Source organism: Cydia splendana, chromosome 14 (assembly GCF_910591565.1).
Source record: "Cydia splendana chromosome 14, ilCydSple1.2, whole genome shotgun sequence".
Lineage (NCBI taxonomy): Eukaryota > Metazoa > Arthropoda > Insecta > Lepidoptera > Tortricidae > Cydia > Cydia splendana.
The window spans coordinates 13,557,984-13,577,483 of NC_085973.1; the positions used below are offsets into that span (position 1 = coordinate 13,557,984).

At 34.3% G+C, this 19,500-nt stretch overlaps 2 protein-coding genes across 4 annotated transcripts in view; one reads left to right on the top strand and one right to left on the bottom strand.

Annotated features, from left to right (window-relative positions):
• The window catches only part of LOC134796759 (brachyurin-like), a 519,833-nt gene that overhangs the window by 202,231 nt on the left and 298,102 nt on the right, over positions 1 to 19,500 (top strand). The window lies entirely within an intron of this gene.
• Positions 1 to 19,500, bottom strand: part of LOC134796701 (semaphorin-2A) — a 415,353-nt gene that overhangs the window by 108,084 nt on the left and 287,769 nt on the right. The window contains exon 2 of one of the 3 annotated variants that reach the window (XM_063768874.1): positions 14,922 to 15,180. The exons of 1 other annotated variant lie outside the window; for it this stretch is intronic. In XM_063768874.1, coding sequence (XP_063624944.1) covers positions 14,922 to 15,099 — 178 coding nt within the window. In that variant the 5' untranslated portion in view covers positions 15,100 to 15,180. Of the gene's footprint in view, positions 1 to 14,894; positions 15,181 to 19,500 lie in introns of all 3 variants that reach the window. One more of the 3 variants, XM_063768873.1, reaches the window with a different exon arrangement.

Genomic DNA, 19,500 nt, shown 5'->3' on the forward strand with positions numbered 1-19,500 from the left:
CAGCAGGTAGCAAGTTGGGAAAGTGGTTCGTACCTGGCTTTGTACGTATTCTGACGTTACCTACGTCAATCACCCCATTACATACAAAGGAACAGTTATTTTAAGATTGCATCAAAATTGGGATTTATTTAATCGAATGGCGTAAAAACACAAATAAATAAGTACGACAATAGGTATTAAAATTAAAATAAGTTTGCCTTTATCATATATTATGTTAAAGATTGGTAAATATAATATTTCTTAACGTTTTACGTATTGTAATGATATAAATTAACATTAACATGAATATGCCACGACATGCAAAAAAAAATTGAATTGAATGCAATTGGCAAATGTTAAAACTTATTTCAATAAAACAACAATAGAGATAACTTTTACATAACCAGTTATTGTTTTACCTTTTTATAAGTAGATATGTATTGTTTATTAAAACCATAAACATAATTAATAACAAACTTACAATAAAAAATAACCTAAAATTAAAACTACCTACAAAACTAAAACTAATACCTAAAAAAATAAATTTACCTTAGGTATTACTTAGTGCTGATTTGAACAATTAGGGTACGCTGATTTGTGCAAGCTTTACAAGTACTTTCATTTATATATGTATAACAAGTCTTTCAAGTCTATTGGTTGATCACAATCGGAATAGTATCAAATACGAGTAACTCACCGTTGAATATCCAAACGAAAAACAATTTCAAACGTTTTCTATTTTCATGTTCATGACACAAGGATAAGGCCGTTGATGTGTGCTCGACTGCTCGAGCCGCGAGCGGTTATTTCGATCAACTACGAGTACTGTATGAACGTTCATCTTTAAACCAGTATAAGTCTGACCTCGAGATCCATAATAACTGATGATAGTCGGAGAGCATTCTATAGTGGTTCGCGCCAGGAAAACGATCAGTATGGATAGAATTAACTGTCTATCTAGTTATTCATATTGCGTACCAAGTGCACGAAAACTGCCCGAAGACCTTATTGTACGATTTCCACCGACCAGCAGGAGTCGGGCCGCGCCGGAGCGTATTTTCAGTGAGCCTGTATTATGTACCTATGGCAGACGCGATTGAGTCCGTCGGGAGCTGTCCGCGTCTGCGAGGAGCCGACCGGCTTGCGGCCGTACAAAGTACAAATGTGAAATGCGCTCCGACTCCGCCCGATCGGTGGGTATCGTACTTAATACTTAACAAGGGAAAATATCTATCTGGAGACCGCAGAGGACAGCAGAGCTCGCCTTCGGTCGGTAACTGGTTGGAATTACAGCTCAGTACGGAATACGACCGTGGTCGCATTCAAGTGCTCTTCAGGCACTCCATAACCGAATCGGAATCACGACTGATATCGATTATGGCCGATGATCCCCGAAACAATGGGCTCTTTATCACGATTGTGTCGGCGAAATTCACGCTGCATTACGGGATTATAAGTGTTATGTGCAAATATATTATGTCAAGTATTAACGGAACGGTAATATAAATAACCAATTTTCGTAAAAAAATAATTATTTTTACGTGTTTGTCGTTAATAATATGGTGTATCCCCATTCAAAAATCGGGTGGAACATATCTAACGCGCACTTTGACAGGTGCTAAGTTTAAGTGGGACGGGCTGAACACACCTGCCGCATGCTAAATGTTGTTAGCCAAGAAGTCTGAAGACGAATATACTTAGTTCGATAAACGTTTTTATATTTTTTTCTGTTCTATACTTTTGCCTAAGGTCGTCAAATTTACTACGTAATACAGACGATCGACTTGCAGTAGGTAGCTATTTAACATCTTGTTAAATATTTTTAAAAAGCATAGGAAATTGAGTAAAACAAGGTATGTTTCTGTCATAAAAAACGTTATGATTTTCTGGGTGTACTTTAACTATGAATATAAATTCATGACTAAGTAACATGCAACCCCAGCAGCGTTTAAAAAATAAAACGTTACCTATAATAAAAATATAAATCAAACGTTTCATTTCCTGTATTTGGAGTTGTCAAAATCATTATCAATAAGAGGCAATAACGTTTTTCCGATAAATCAATAGAAAAGGTCACCGACGCGAAATCGCTATTAAACCTTATAACAACAGTCCAATAGTACAGTTTATCGTTATAGTAGCGTGATCCCGAGCCAATTTACGTTAGTTTGGGGGAACAAAGTAAAAAAGAATAACAATAAAGTAATACAATTTAGGGCCAGCGGCGGCCGACGTCGTTACCTATTTGTACGGGGGGCGTAATTTAATGAAGGAGTAGGATTCCCATCGTTACTCGATACGGGAACGACATTAGTAATTAACTTAATAAAAACTGTTTCTCATAACGAGATTCATCTATAGGAATGCCATGTACGGGCATTTTTATTTTGACTTGTACTTTAGCGCGAAATTGACTGTCAGTTTTGTGACGAGTGCTAACCGGCCGTTAAAGGTGACAGTTCATTTCCAACGACAGCTGCTGCACTACTGTTGCGACGTTACTGTCATTCATTGTCTTGTCATTCATTTTACTATGGAAATTGACAATAACATCGACGTGTCGGATCAGTAGTGCAGCTGCGGTCAGAAATGGAATGTTATCTTAATGGTACACAGTTATGTGAAAATGCCCGTATATTTCAATACAGTAGGAAACCGCAACCTGAGGCGAAGTAGCTGATGAAAGCCTTTGATTAATTTTCTGACAAACACCCAAAAACCCAGGCGACAATAGAACTTGTATCCTAAATTTCGATAGCTATAAAGCTGTTATTTTTTTAAATAATGTTACAAGAAAGGTGTAGGTATGTCTTGGTCCTTGCTTTCAACTTTTTAAAAGTAGATACCTACGTTCGTTCGTCTTTAAGCGTTTCTTAACGGGCACGTCTGAGATAGATATTGTATTATTCCGTGTCCGTGTATTGTAAACCTGTCAGCTTCACTAACCGCCCAGTTAACTGTGGTTCAAATATGCCCCGTTTAGTGCCCAATCCGTCTTCCCACATGATTAATCTCCCACAGTAAACTCCCTTAACCTTACCTTTACAATGTCATTAGGGAAATTGGAGTCGTTAATGTATAAAGGCTGCTATCGATGTATTTAAATCGGTAATCCCGCGGTTTGTTTTACGGCATGATATCGGCCAATTTATCGGCGGTCGTATAACGTACGTTTAATGCACGGATCGATGTTTAATATACGAATTGAATGAAAACGATCGGTTTGATGATCAAGTTTCTGTTTTGCTTGAGGTTGTTTGATTGAAAGTGATTTGTTTAAAATCTGTGGAATGAAATTTTAAGGGCGTACTGTCCATTTTCGTAGCTAATATTTTATACAGAACTTCTTTTTGCATAATTTGTTCTCTAGCCTAAAAAAGTAATTTCTCTGGGTATGCCTATTACCCGGCCTGCATAAATTATTCAGACTGGTTTGAGTTTAATTTTAACTATACATTTTCTGGAAAACCGATAATTATTGCATAAGTCTTAATTGGCATATTTTAAATGTCTCTTTTTTGCACAGTGGCACATTCTTTTTGTATATCGGTACACTAAGAAATAAAGTTTGCTCCTGTAGTCTTTTTGGCCTTGACTTGTCATCAGGTGAGACTAAGGGCCTGTTGCACCAACCACATTTAGAATAGAATAGAATATTTAGAATTGATTTATTCGTAAGCACAAACAATCGATACAATACATAATATAAAAGAAAACACAACACATTTAACGGACTGATTAACTTCAATCAATAGTATAGTATCAGTCAGTTTACTTAAAAAAAAAAACATATTTACCCATAAACCTTTTTTTGTAGGTTATTTACAAAATAATAGGTCCTTTGTTACGTTAACGTAAAATGTAATTGTTACGTTTAAGCTTGATTAATCACTATAACAGACTTAATGAGTTACCTATACATGTATACATACATAGTTTTCATCGTAAACCTTAACCAAAATATAGATTAAGTCCCCATAATCGGTTTAGTTTAGTCCTTTCTATTTAACTAACCTTAATAAATAAGGAAACTGGGTTAAACCCTTTAAAATCACCGGAGCATTATTAAAACAAACACGAAATCCCGATCATGGACTCCAAAACTTTTTAATTCACCGTGTTTTGATGGGAAGTGTCAATAGTGGCGTGAACAGCGTGTAGAATTACCGACCAAACACGAGGCGCGGTGCTTAAGTGCGAAAATAAAACGGAAAGAACTCTATATGGATCAAATTACCTTTAAGCAGACTGCATTCGTATAAAAGAGCGTATTGATCGTGCAGGCGTTGGCTTGTTAGTTTTTTATTCGAGCGCGAATTTGACAAATGCTTGATATATTTTGTTTTTCACGTATAGGGGATTAAGTCATAAAAGTGCTTAGTCTGCTGTGGCTGACGCGTTGTGCAATGGAACCATCTGGTAGTGTTATAATTGCACTACTGAAATCAATTTCATAAAAATGTTTGAACAAGCTGTGCTCACGAAAAATGTTACAGATTTATTCTGTGATAATTAAGACGTAGTATTTTTAAAGGAAAATATACACATGTATGCATATTCGACAGATAGCTTAGACAAGACCTGAGAAGCCATTTTATATCGGCAGAAAAAATTGGGGTTATGATATTTTTTTATCTCAAAAAGAACGTATTCGTATTTCCAGGAATCCGTCGCGTGCAAGACTTGCGGGACCAGCTGGCATAAACCGGCTCCGAATAACATTTTATCGATAATTTTCTTTGTAAAACTTCAAAGTGAACACGAATGCTTAACAATTGTTCAAGATACAGCTAATTAAATACCTAATTACAATTGGAGTAAGCACAAAGGAAATGGCTTAGATTACACATGAAAATGTATACAAATTTAAGAAGAATTCATGTCATGTTTCAAAATCTTATTTTACAACACCTGCTTATATAATCATTAATCACACACTTAAGACATAAAAGCGACCAAACGACTGATTTAAACACGATTTAAACTTTCGCGAGTTTCACCATTATTTTCACACATTATTATTTATTTATATGAGCCTAGAGTGTCCCACTGCTGGGCAAAGGCCTCCCTCCTCCCTTTCCACGTATCCCGGTCTTGACCCGTCTCCCACCAGTTCCTGTTAAAGGCGTCGAGGTCATCTCATTATTAACTAAAAGGGATTTAATTGTTCGAAAAGCTATCTCCGGGACGAAGATAATGTCGTCTTCGAAACATCAGAGGTAATTTTAAAGTTTAAGTATTAGGTAAATAAAATCATGTAACAATAACATTTTACTTATTCAAGCGTGGAAAGGAGTTACAACAAAGCTTTGGGTTCGAAAATACCTATTTTAGGAGCGGAATTTGTGGTTTAGAGATATCGTCTATCTCGTTTTGTTATTTTATATGTCCACTATCAGTTCATACACATTGAAGCATTTTAGATAGGAAAGTTCACACCGTTAATTTTTAAAAGTGGCCGTACTGTCTCTGAGCCGTCACTGAAACAAGTCGAATTGAGCCCCTTGGTCCCCGCAGCAAAGAGCAACGAACATTATGCCTGAGACCAAATCTTAATTAAGTCTAGGGCACCTCTACAACGGGAACTAATTAAACTTATTCCATTATTTCTGCTAACGAAATTCTAAGGACGGCCGGGCGCCATGTCGGAAGGATTTGTTGTTATTACATTATACTTTGATGGTTACGTGTTACTTATATTACGCATAAGGGCAGTAGCAGGTTTATTATTTATTTATCCCGTTAAAAAATATAGGTATTTAAAAGTACTTAACTGTTACATAGAAAAGAAAATGTTAATTATTTTCATGCTGTATTTTTCATATCACAGAATAAATAAATTGGTAAAGTTAATTTCATTAAAGCATTATTATTGGTTTCAGCAACATTATATAACGCAGCGTTGGCATTTCGAATTCTTTTCAGCCAGAACGCAGATCAAAAAGTTAATCGCTGCGTCGATTGCTCATCGTTTTCGTCATTTCCGATGATCACACGACGAGCTCTAAAGCCCGGTTTGCACGAGTTAAGTGCGTTCGCAAAAAAGAAGAAATAACACCTGCCAGAGTGGAGCTGGTGTTTTATAATGATGATGTTGATATAGTAAACAGGGCAGGTTTGTTCGCGAGATTTACAGCGCGAGAAGAATGGATTTTTATTGGAAAATTTTGTCAAACTGTATTTACAATTATCGAAATAGGTAGAAAAGTTTTTCGTATTTGAAATGTGATTCATACGGAGAGCTTTCAATCCTCTGTTAATTTCCAATATTGTTTAGCGAAAGCATTATTTAAAAAGCTAACACTAGAGCTTATTCGTAACCTGTATCTAATACGGAAACTTCTAACTATAATCATGATGAAACAGTGAATTAAGCACCAATAAGTGTATACACACGACCTCGTAAAGACTCTCTTTAATTTTTTTGGATCTTTCGCTTGCTCGAATCAATATTAGCACGATAGGTTAAACAATAACTTTGCCCCCTTGTAAAACAAATAACTATTATTTACCTAACGGCATATCTTCCAGAGCATATTAGTTCACTCGCCTATTTACTTGACTCGTGTAGAACTAGACTTAGCTGCAATTTGGAAAAGTATTGATGATAGCACAAAGCGGGCGCTTGGAACAGAGATTAAGTAACTTGTGCGGCTTCAATTGTTCGAACGGGCCACAAAGGCACGATATTCCGGAAGGCAAGAATTTTGATGCTTTTCGTAACTGTCGAGGATCACTGAAGAGCCTTTTAATGTGCCCGCTGCCTTAAAACCAGCCATTGTTTTAAGATGAATAAAAAATACATGACATGCAATGAAATTTAAAATAAATACTTTGAAGTTAATGTCTTCTTATCTTACATATAAAATTATTATTAAGCTAATCATATTAGAATACAGGTATGTAGTAAGTAGTTACAAAGTAAAAAAAAAAGAAAAAGGTAACGGACACTACTTATTCCGTAAAACATAACGTTCCAAAATAAAATCTTTGGATACTCCGTCTAAAAAGTATAAGCTTTAAATTGCCGCTTTAAAAGTGTGCACATTTTATAGATGCAAATTGGCAGACAAGAGCTTATTATAAAAACAGCTCTACAACAATTTCACGCAGACATTACTTATGTCAGTTTTGGTCAGCTCAGCACTGTTAAATATTCATTAAGCTTTCATAATACGCATTATTTTCCCCGCCCGGCGCGTTATCGCCACCTTTCCATCAACGAATATTTCCCAACAGCCCGTTGGCATTCAGCAAAATATGAAAAACTGCACCTATTGCATTTTTGTAAATTATCTGCAATATTTTTTAATATTTACAATCTATAAAAGAGTCAAAAGTGAAATATCGCGGCACCGAATTCTGGTGCCCGTGAAATATTTTCTATCGTTGACATTCCATTACCCGTGCTGCGGAAAACAAATAAATACATATAGAACAAGAATTCCTTTTACTGGCATTGGCGTATGAAAGCCGCGGTCATTTCGCTCCAGTCCACTGCAGTGTTTAAGTAAAAGGAATACACTTCTACTTTGAATGCGAGTATTATGCGAGTAAATGGAAAGGAAAAAAGAACACGGCCAGCAACTAAAAACTGCTTAGGAGCTTGGCTCTCGTTTTATCTTTGAGCACCCTGCATTGTGCAATCAGCAGGGTATTGTACGTGGCTTTTGGCTAAAAACAACACTTAAGAAAAATTTAGATCTGTTCTACTTAAAGCTATTCTCTTGTTTTTGTTATTTTAACTATCTCAAAGCCTTAAAGTTTAAAGTCAATTAAGGCTTGCAACTATGAAACAGTTTTAAATATACTGGAAACATAAATGGCGCGTGACACATACCTACTCCATAACGTACTTTTGCTATTTAAATAAGAAATCACGTAGATGACCGTATCAGGTACTTGCAAGTATGTATAGACTAATGTATTAACAACACAGTGGCAACTGCCTGCCTGTGGTTACTGAATTGATCTCTTTAACTCTTTTAATTAAATTAATAATTATAGTAGCCATACAATCTGGCATTTTAATTAATAGTACATTACTACAGAGGCCGGGACGAAAGGGGTTGCCGGCCGAAGATATATAGACGGCCGAGCGAAGCGAGACCGGATAGGTCTGAGCGCGGGCAACCCCATTTCCCGCCGAGGTATGTATAGTGCTTTTCTCAAACATGCAATGAAATAAATAAAATAAAAAATCCACGAAACCCAAGTTTTATTTATAGAAAAAACTAAAAGTAAACTACACCCAAAATATAACCAACACGTACCTATATCATTATCACGCGTATGTTTTACACGAGTCGTGTATTTTTACTACCCGTATATTTTCATGTATCTTTGATTTTTTCGCCTTGTATCCGTCTGACTGTCGTTTTCGTCACATAAGTTTACATAGTCTTTCATGTTGATATCATGTTTCACATACATCGTTGCTTTATGCATGGAGTAAATAAGTATAATTTCCACAGTGTTGACGAGTTTGTAGTTACATTCATTTAAAATATGCCACAAAACTGTTTCTAATAAACTGTAAGCCATTTTTCTTAGTTTCTCAAATAATAAAATTGCCATAAGCAACCATATACATACTTCGTCTTTGACTTGGCGGCAAGGGCAGTAAGTTATTAAAATCAATTCTGCTTACGCTGCCAATTCCAACATCTACGATTACAATTAATATTAATTTCATTATTTCGTCGGAACTCATATTAAAGTCAAATAATCAACAACGCACCATAAATCCAATAAAACAGAATGAATATTTTTCAACTTTACCTCCATAACAATTTAAAAAATATAACTACGTGTGTTTGAGTAGACCTTTTTACCGCTAACGTTTAGATGAAATATTTTAAATGTTTTTATTTGTGTAGTTAAATTTATAATTTAAAATTATAAAATTATTGAATGTATTATTTATTAAGTTCATGTTGATTTTATACAAATAAAACTGCAAATTATAGCAAACATTGTTTTTTGTTTTTTTTTTTTTTATAGGCGTAGTGGCAGAGTGTCATTACGAACCATAAAGCAAATACTGCCTCTAGTTTTTTTTATGGATGAATGCCACGATGCTGTGTTACAAATATCTGTGAAATGAAAATTAAAAAAGAGGACTTTGCCGGCCTAGGCCTGCAAGATGTGTATGAAATTCCATTAACGACCTTTTGTCCTAGCCGCACCTGAAACGTCATACTTCGCAGCCTATTATAAGGAACATAACATCAATATTTCATTGCATGTTTGAGAAAAATGTATTATTGGAACTTTATTCATTATGTTACCACACAAAGTGCCCCAACGATCGCTCAAATTCATTCAAACGGAAGGACAACACGAGATAACGCACTGATCAACCTCGAATAGCTAAGCGTTCGGTTCCTGAAAAGTGGTTTGACGAAGGTAACGTCCTGGTCCTCAACCCTTTGTCTCGCAGGAATACAATGGACAGTCGCAATGGCTCCGAGATGCGATATGGGACCCTCGCCTCATGTCTACGTGACCAAATTTTGAGCGAAATGTTTTGCTCTACCTAACGGTTAAAATAAGTAATGTCATCTCCCTTTGGGAGCGTCTTCAGGCGGGTTAGGGGCTCGATATTAATACCTGTTGGTATTACCTGTCGATGAAAGCGGGGAAAATTCTAACTAGATAGTGCAGAGATGGTAATAATTAATCTTGGAATTATTTTTAATGAAAAGGTTATTATATCTAAGCCTTGCTGTGATGAATAACAACACAACTTCAAAAACAAAATTAGCTAAGGATAATACTTTAATTTAACTAGGTTTAGCACGGTCCTTTTGTGTTTTTAGTTATAGTAAAAATAAAATACGTATCTCAAAATTATAAAAAGATTCTCGTAAAATTACTAAATGTTATTAATACCAAATTCTCTGTATACATTTTGCATATGATTTTATCATAAATCATAAAACTCTGCGAATCAAATCTATACGAATATTAATATTATGAATTAATGGAATTACACAGATAATAAAAAATAATATAGAGGTAATATTACGTATTTTCTGAATTTATAATCGGGCTTGCGCAGTTTCACGGAGGGTTATTTTGTTTGTGACCTTTTTTCTATGATGTAATACTTATTACAACTCGAACAAGTACGTAACCCATCACTAGGCTATAATACATGAATAATACGGCTGAAGTGATGCCAATATGATCCAGAACTACTAATATCCGTTAGCTGGCCATCTCAACCGCCTGGTCAGCCGGTCAAAGGATCTGTTGGAAGTTTTGACTAGACCGGAAGCCGTTCTCAGACCTCCTTCACTTATTGTGTGCATTTTTTGCCTGTTTTCGCTTTTTCCCTCGCCCGAGTGTGCTTATTCTTTGAACTCTGTATATTTTGTTTGGACATTTGCGTCTGAACCCGTCTGCTCTCAACGTGCTTTAGTTGTTGGTAATTTTAGTTTGTGTTTTGCAGAGTTTGTTACGAGTTTCAATTAGAAAAATGCTTTGTAGGCTATGTTTCTGCGAACTGGATAAGGAATATGAAATAGGTACCTATGTTTAGTACGTAAGTGAATAAATAATGAAAAGGAAAATAAAGGTACTGATAGACTTGAGCATTCACTCGAGCAAAACATCTAGCATTCGCAGTTTTTAAGCAGATTTGGTAAATTGTCCGCTAGTACATTCTTCTGTTCGCGAGAATCCTTTCTGAATGAGAAAGGTTGTATTGTATTGAAACCTTGTTATTTTTGCATGATTAGATTGATTAGTCATAAAAATCTAGTCGTAGTTAATAGAAAAATACGTCATTCATTGTATAAGATTATGATGTAGGTCCTCAGAAATGTATATTTGACAACATCCACTTGTTTCTACCAAATATAAATTACATATTTAGTAATTATAATTACCTACATATGTGATATTTGCTCATTACAAGTAAATGCTCAAGTCTATCAGTACCATAATGTTACTTATCTTTATTCTGCACGAAATAATACTTTACCAATTTCGCACATAATATATTAAGAATAGAAATATTTACTTTCAAATGTTCTCTTGAAAAACCCGTATTTAGGGACAGTGACACCGACATGCAAAGCTTCACGACGTATAGACAACATACCGTTTAAATTGAACATTCGTGTAGTTCATCCAACCCTTTCATTAAGCGTGGCTATATCGTGGAGTTCGCAAAACACTGCCCTACTAATGACAGACCGGGCCAGCGGCGTTTGTCCGTCCTCGTTTACTCTGCTAAAGAATCATCCCAAACTTATTCGGGCCTTCAACCCGCCCTGCTTAACCCTCTGTAATTAGCAACATACTAGTTTTGTTGCCGGTTCAATCGTAGGACGCTACATTTGGAGCTTAATGAGAAGAACTAGTGCTGTATTAAATGTAGATTATAAAATAACATTTTATTGTGTCAATTTCTGAATAAATAAAGTTTTAATGCAATTTTTTTTCACAAATATACAGTCATAAAAAGGCTGGATAAAATTTATAATTGAATGTGATAAACATAATGAGTTTTTAAAACACTAGTTTGAGCAGTATTTTGCAAGTATTTATTTAAAAAATGTTACTTGTTACATCCAAAGCCCGAATGTGATATTAAATTAGAAGTTTTAGTTTATTATAAAATTATAGAAAGGTAGAACATGTGCGTATGTCCGTAACATGTCGATCCCTAAAATTTATAACTCGATTATATTTTCGAGAGCCCAAAAAAAGAGGGCCACGCAAATACGAATTTAATAAGAACTCCAACAAAAAACCTTAGCACAACTACAGGGCGTGCAAGCGCTCCGTGCAGCTGACGCCAAAAATATGGCATATTATGATGTCCCTAATCTACTTCACGCTTCGATGGCCGCCTGTCGATAACAATAACCGACTTAATACGCCCGATAATCGGTTTTGCTATTCGAAAACATCCGTGATTGACACTTTTGATGACGTCTGAGTTGAACCAAACGTCCCGCGTTAGCTGGGATTTGTGTTTGGAGGGGAATGTTAAATCGGGAGGTAAAATCTAGTCGCCCCGAAAATTGTAGTTGTAAAAGTTTGATCAATGGTAGTAATGTCGAAAACATATTATCATCAGAATGCTTATAAAAAATTATGTAATCGAGAAGTATTATTTTTGAGTGAAGTATGAAAATGAAACAGTTGGCTCATCAAATTTATCCTTGATTTTGCAGGATCCATGTGCATTTCGCAAACAAATATGAACGTGGATAAATATCAATTGAATATCGCAACAAACAGGATTAGTAACTGTTTAGTCAAAACAATCAACCAACCGAATGATAATCAAATCGAAACAAGTGCATGCTGCGGATATCCATTAAGTGTGGTCATGTTTAATGATACAAGTTGCCGCATTTAGTGTTGTGGCGGTACCGGAAATATTTCTAGTAACATGTCCGAGAATATATTGATGACTTGTATTTTTTTTACATTTATAGGTTTTTTTAACGAACCGAAACAAATGCATAGGTACTAAGATAAATTAGGTATCTTCGAAAGCTCAATGTTGTCGGTAATATTTATAATAAACCTTGAAACGGAATAATATCCGTAAATATTTTGTTAAGTAAATGAAGAAAAATACCTATAAACAAAAGTTTTACAATTTTGGTTTAGTGCTTCAATCAAGCTTAATTCTATAATCATAACATAAATAAAACCACATAATTTTTCAACTATTTATACAATCTTACGTAGAACGCCTATCCTTATTAAACCAAAAATTATATTTGTATTATTATAACAGAACCTATTCGGGTATTTATTCAGCTTTATAATAGAAATTAATGTTTCTTAAAAACGATTAATAAATGGTAGTTTTACAAATAATAAAATAAAAGAATTATTTTACAATCTTTATATTCCACAAATATATCACTTTATAAATATTTAGACATTTGTCAAAAACACAATTCGCAAGTATTTAAGTGTTTTATTTAATATTTAAAAGATTAGAATGTTGAAACATCTGTTAGAAATGTTATGTTCGATCAAATAACTATTTTTACAAAATAGTTATTTTTGGGGTCCCTTTGTTTCCCATAAAGTTTTAAGTCATAATGTATTGTTTGTCATATTATCGTTAGTTATAAAACTGAAACCGTTAACTTTTCAGGATTTTCGTAAGGTTATTCTATAGATAGGTTAGGTTAGGTTTGTTTTATGGCAATCCTGAAAAGTTACGCGTTTCTGAGAAAAACCAATTATGACTAACGAAAATTCGGACAAACAATACATTATGACTTAAAACTATTTGGGAAACAATAGAGACCCGTTATTTTTACATTATACATCATAATTTCATAGAAGTTTGACGTTTAAAATAACACTTGCACTGCGCGTGCTATCAAAATCGTTGCAGACTTTTCGTGGTCTAACTCTACAAACATGGTTTTTTACTCCTAATTTTCCGATTTATATTTGTCCTCATAAGTTTCTATAAAGGATGCAGAACTGTTCGGTTCTATTATAGTCGCAGTTCTAACCCAACCTACTTTTAATTTAAGGAAGCAGTTTGGTTCTGTATGGATCAAAGTTCTAACCTGACCTAACCCTATTTCACAGAGTTTTTTCAAGCAATGCGTTTAATTTACCTTTTTTACATGCGTTGTTTGAACAATTAATGTGGGTAATAAAATAAATTACGTTTTCAACATATTCATTTGCCCATGTTTTCCAGTTTTCATACGCAAAGTACGCGGGTAATATGTATTTTCAAAAACTCGAACCTACTGGAATATTTTAAACCGGGTCACTGACGTTTAATATTTTAATATGTCAGTGTCTCACGGAAGTTTTGCCTACTTGAATACTTGAACTTTAAATATATATTCCCTGGTCACCCAAATGTTATTAAATATTAGATAATATTCGGGAACATTGCTATGGTACATCACTAGCCGCATTCATTTAGCCCTGAGCAAACTGTTTAAGCCCGCAATGTTTAATGGATGGTAAATTGCACATTAATATTGCGCTATCCTAACCGCGTCTCCTCACTAGGCCGGCAAAGCCTATAACAGTAATAACAATTAGTAATTGCCACAACTACGTTAAATTATTGTGTGCTGAGATAATGTACCAATAATTCAGTGAACGTCGTTGTAAACTTACTCGTATACGATGAATTTTTGGTAAAAAAAAAGATGGCTTCAACATTGGTGGTTTATGGATAATAATGAATTTATATTTACCCTACTGTGGTAAAGTTCAATAAGATTATGTTTTTAAATTTCAAACTAATAACTAATAATAGTTATTAGTTATTAGCTTGAAATTCAATAAATATTTTACGTGAAGATTTATTATTATTCACAATTATTTTATGTAAATTTAAAATACAATAGACCACGTTTTAATTAAATCTGTAATGAATATCAATATTTACTCAAAAATCTAGATACAATCTCTGTTTTAAAATAACAGATATTCGCAAATTAAAAGCGTAACGAATAATTTTCCAGATTAGTAAACAACAGCGAGAGTAGTAAACTACATACACTACAATTCAAAGGGGTACGCCTATAGGTACCTACTTCCCGAACTTGTAGTGTGCACGGGCGAAATATTAACTACTCGTTCTACAACTGTATTAAAATTCTCACTCTCGGCATCATTGTCGGGAGGGCAATGAAACAAAAGAATAATTCCGTCTCACTTCCACGCCCTGATATTAATATTTCCTTTTCGCTATACACCGTGGACCCTTGAAAGCGTCTCACTTATGAATGTGTTAGTGATAGTAGCGTTTAGATTACATGGCCGTGTGTGTACCTTGACGTGAACACGCTGGTTTACAAATGCATCTTAGCAGAATTCACAAAGATCCATGTTATTCAAATCTTGTGTCAGAAGACGTAGCGAACGAAGTAAAAATATATGTTTTAAGAACTTACCTCGTCTGTGTCTGACGTGATATTTACTTTTGGGATTCGTTGGAGTGCAGCAAGATTGTTCGTAGTAGAAATTGTATGAACTTTCCACTTCTGAAGATTGTTGCACTGCTTGGGATCGAACCTGCCACCCGACTCCGACCAGGAGGAACAACAGCCACCGGACCACCGAAGCGAAGCCCCCCATAGTCCGTCCATTTGTGTACATTTTAGTACTAAATATCACTGGCACTAACACTAAAAGTCAAAGTTTATTTAAATGTCTGAGGGCTAAGCAACGTTTGGTATTCTGTAAAACAAAATTAATATTTTACCTTCAGAAGCCTAAGCTATCAAATTATCTGCTGTTAGCATTGTAGAAATAAAAATTATAAAGTAGTAACAATTTTCATGATGGATGGTTGGAGATTTTATCAACGAGCAATATTTAAGAAGATATATATTTTCATAAGCAAAACTCGGCGCTAGTTAACATTTAATAATACATAATACTGAGATCAAGAAATTATGATAAATAAAGTCGACTAAAGTTAATTATAAAACCATGTAAATTTTTTTAATAGTTACTTCTACAAACATAAATGTAGATAAGGCGATGCGTGCTAGGGCATAATTACAATAATTGTTTTGGAAGCTACATTTGTATCAATCACTGATATTCGTCCGGCCCATTTCGTTATTTTATTTCATTTCTATAATATATTATTAAGGAGCAGCTCCGCCTTTCGATGCGAACGATAAGTTGAGCCGTGAACAGGGTGGCAAGGACTGGGTATTATTTTAATTAGACGGGAAATTGTAGTGTTCGAGGCGACTTTCTTTTTGAGACCAAACGGTTAATTTAATTAACTACACGATAGGTGTGCTAGAATAGCATATTTGTGTTACTGTTTAACATAGTGTTCCTCATAGTTTCTCCATATTGTACCTACTATCTGCAACTCTGAATATTAATATAATTATGCTGCTGATATACTGGTGGCCGAAAAATTATTTATGGTTTATCGATAAAGGTATGAATTTAATTTTATTAGTTAAATATTTACTGTACCTACAATGACAAAAAGTAAAAGAGGTGGAATTAACGTCTTAAGACGTCGGATTGTAGTGTGTCAGAAGTCACATATAAAATGCTTATTTGTGTACTTAAACGTTTCTGTGATTAGTTTGGTATTTGTATTCGTTTCAATAGGTACACTGAAGTGTAACGAAAACAGATTACTTTTTAAATAAATTGCTTTTAAACTAACCTGTTATAATTAATTTTAAGCTTACCACTAAAAGTTTTGTTGATTTATTGATTTGCGTTTTTTCCAAACATGACGTTTTTTTTGGGTGTGTAATGCTTAATATAGTTATAAAATAACTATCATACATTTGTTATAACGCCATTTGATATATTATTATAATTATGTTATAATGTAAGTTTTATTATACGTTTCCTTTGTTATATTGTGATTTCATCTAAACTGTCATTGATATAATGCCTATTGTAATATAATTTTTAAATAGTATATAGATATGTGTTATCATGACATTTGTTATATTATATTTTGTATAACGTAATACTTCATACAATTTTATCGAGTATAAATACATGTATTGTAGGTATAATTTTTTTTGTCATATTTAATGATAACGTAAAGTTTTACATACTTTTTATAACTAGTACGCAGGCCAAAGAAAAGAGTATTATAATACGCAGGCCTACTTCTTTCGCTAGCTATTTTATTCTAGGGATGTCGCAGTTCTAACCTAACCTAACCAATTTTTTCACGGTTTTCGATTCTGCGGGGGCCGCAGTTCAACCCTAACCAAATTCACTTGTTTGCTAGGTAGTTTTCAAGGGTCAAAGTTCTAACCTAACCCTCCTTTTGTCAGGTAGTTATTCGTTTGTGCGGAGTCGCAGTTCCAACCTAACCTAACCCATTTATGTCATGCAACTATTATGCCACACAAATAATCATGAGATGTCACTTGTTATGGCAAATAATATGCTTTAGATTATGTTATAATTATGGCAGTGTATATTAGACGAAGTGTAAATATACCCTCTGACCATTATACCAATAATAACATTATGTATACAGTTAATTAGGTATTGCGGTAGTATGCCATTTATTACGTTATTCAAAATAACGATATATCAAACTATAATATATGAAAAGTAATTATAAAAAATGTAATGCACCCGTTTTTTTTACTAACCTTATAAGATTTTGTTGTACAATACTTACTGAATGTAAAGGATTTCTTTCTAATATTCAATTTTGAGATTTTTTACTAAATCTACTATACCTAAACAAACTAATCTACAATCTAAAGTTAGTAATGAATACATAATAAATAGGCACATACTTTATTGTTACAATTAATTAATTTAAGCCCAGAACCCCTAATATTAAAACATCAAGTACTACTGCATATTCAGGTATCAAACATTATGTTTCAAACATAATCCTTAATTGTCGTATTAAGGGAATCTTGCGAGTTTGTAAATAACGTTCATTATTCATCACGCCGCCGGGTAAGCACAGCTTGTAGGCCTAAATCATCGCGAGTCGCGGTCGAACCTAATTCTAGATTTCGTGTGTTATAGTATGTACAGCATGGTTACTAATTGTAAGTTAACGCTCAATACTCTTCGAAGGATTTATTCATGAATTTTATAGTTACAGTTACATTATGTTGCTAAGAAAAAGTGTAAGCTTGAAAAGCATTCAGCAGCATATATGTTCAATGATCAGCATAGATGTAATTACTACTACAAAATATGAAGTATATTCTAAAAATGCTACTGCTGGCTTTGACCATAATAGCTGATATAGTAAAAAAAATTGTATGAATAACTCCCACTTTAAACTATTACTATAAATATCGCTGAATAATTAATCAAGCTACACGCCATTTGCCACCGACATTAAATAATAAATCCAATAACGGCACCAAAAAACAGCAACATCCACATGGCCATTTTCACAATAAGAATGACAATTTTGCTTGTTGATTTTACATTAAAAAAGTCTATGGTTGTGGGGTTGTTTAATGGGTGTATGGGCTATTAAGACCCACCGGCTAAGCACACCTCTGTAATGGAAACCGCACGGATATGCAACAGGGGATGGCGACATTACATAGCGGCCCTTTATTTCAACCTATTATAGGACACATTTGCAGGATTTAATGGTCACATTCGGAATAAAGTCCAAATAAAATTAGCTTTAGGAACCTTTACGAAAGGTAACGGGTTAGACCTTCGACCGCACAAAGGAAAGGTACCGTTATGTCCAAGATAAAACGCAACGAAAGCATATCTCAGACTGGTGATTCTCACACACTTAAACCTTGGATTTTTTCCAATTTTATGTTACTAATGAATATGTCTCTGTATTGCAAGAATACCCTCTTTCACGTAGTAAGTTAAAAATGATTAACAAATCTAGGCAATAAAATTCAATTCATGTCCCGTTTATTTCGTAGTTGGTAAGCTATTTATCCATCGCAACTGATTTCCGAAGTTAGCTCGTCAACGTTTAGTTCGACTATCTAGTCTAAATATACACTGATAGTTCGTTAATTCTATTTATGTATATTGATTTTGTGATTACGTATCGTGTTTAAATATACATGGCGCCTAACTCTACCCTTAAACGTTTCAAGCAAATGATTATAAAATTCATGAATAACTTCGTAAGAGCGGAGATTACACGGGTTAGGTATCAGTGAATAAGTAAATATCATCCAGTAAATTTAACTCAAAGTATGGTACGGGCCCTCGTCACATGACCGATATCCCACTGAATGCTATCAGGGATCGCCTGGTGAAAGAGTCCAGCGATGAATTAAATAAACGAGGCCTAAAAGGGATAGAGATGTTTACCCTTCAAGATGTTTTTATGTGATAAACCCCCGAAACCAGATAACGTTTCTCATTTCATATAGACGCCTGCAAAAAGGAAAATGTGTTGCGTATTATATTTCTAGAGGAAAATAGCGGAGACTATTAGCAAAAAGTCACTATTAATGACAAAAAACCTTTCTCCGATTTCCTGATGACTAATAAAATAAACTTATCTTTGGATACATCTGTATTGAAAGTTACTCTACTTAACTAAAGCAGGTGATGAAGTAGTCAGTATCTAATGTCAGTGTCGAAAACAGAGCCAAAATTTTCATTGATTTTTAGCGCGCAAAAAAATTAGGTAGTACTAAAATTTTTGGTGTCATTATAGATGGGTAAAAAGTGCTAGGTCATATTTTGTGTATGCTATGCGAATAATTGTATATTCAGGTTTTCACACATGAATAATACAAGCGTAGTCGCAAAAAATGCGGGTGCCAGGTTATCACCCGGAGAAGGGTCCTCTAAATTTTAGTTGAAATGATTAATGATATCGGGTTAGCACATGAATGAATTTTGTTCAATTGACAGTAGATCTTTCTGAGTAAACATTTCCGATCTCCCCCAGTTTCAAATAATACTTAAAGAGTATCAACATTAAACTCGTTTCGTATTTTGTTTGTATCCTTTGGGATCAAGGAAGCGCGCTGGGAGATATGATTTGGAAAAGAAATGAAAAATACATTAAAAATCATTACTCATCTTGAG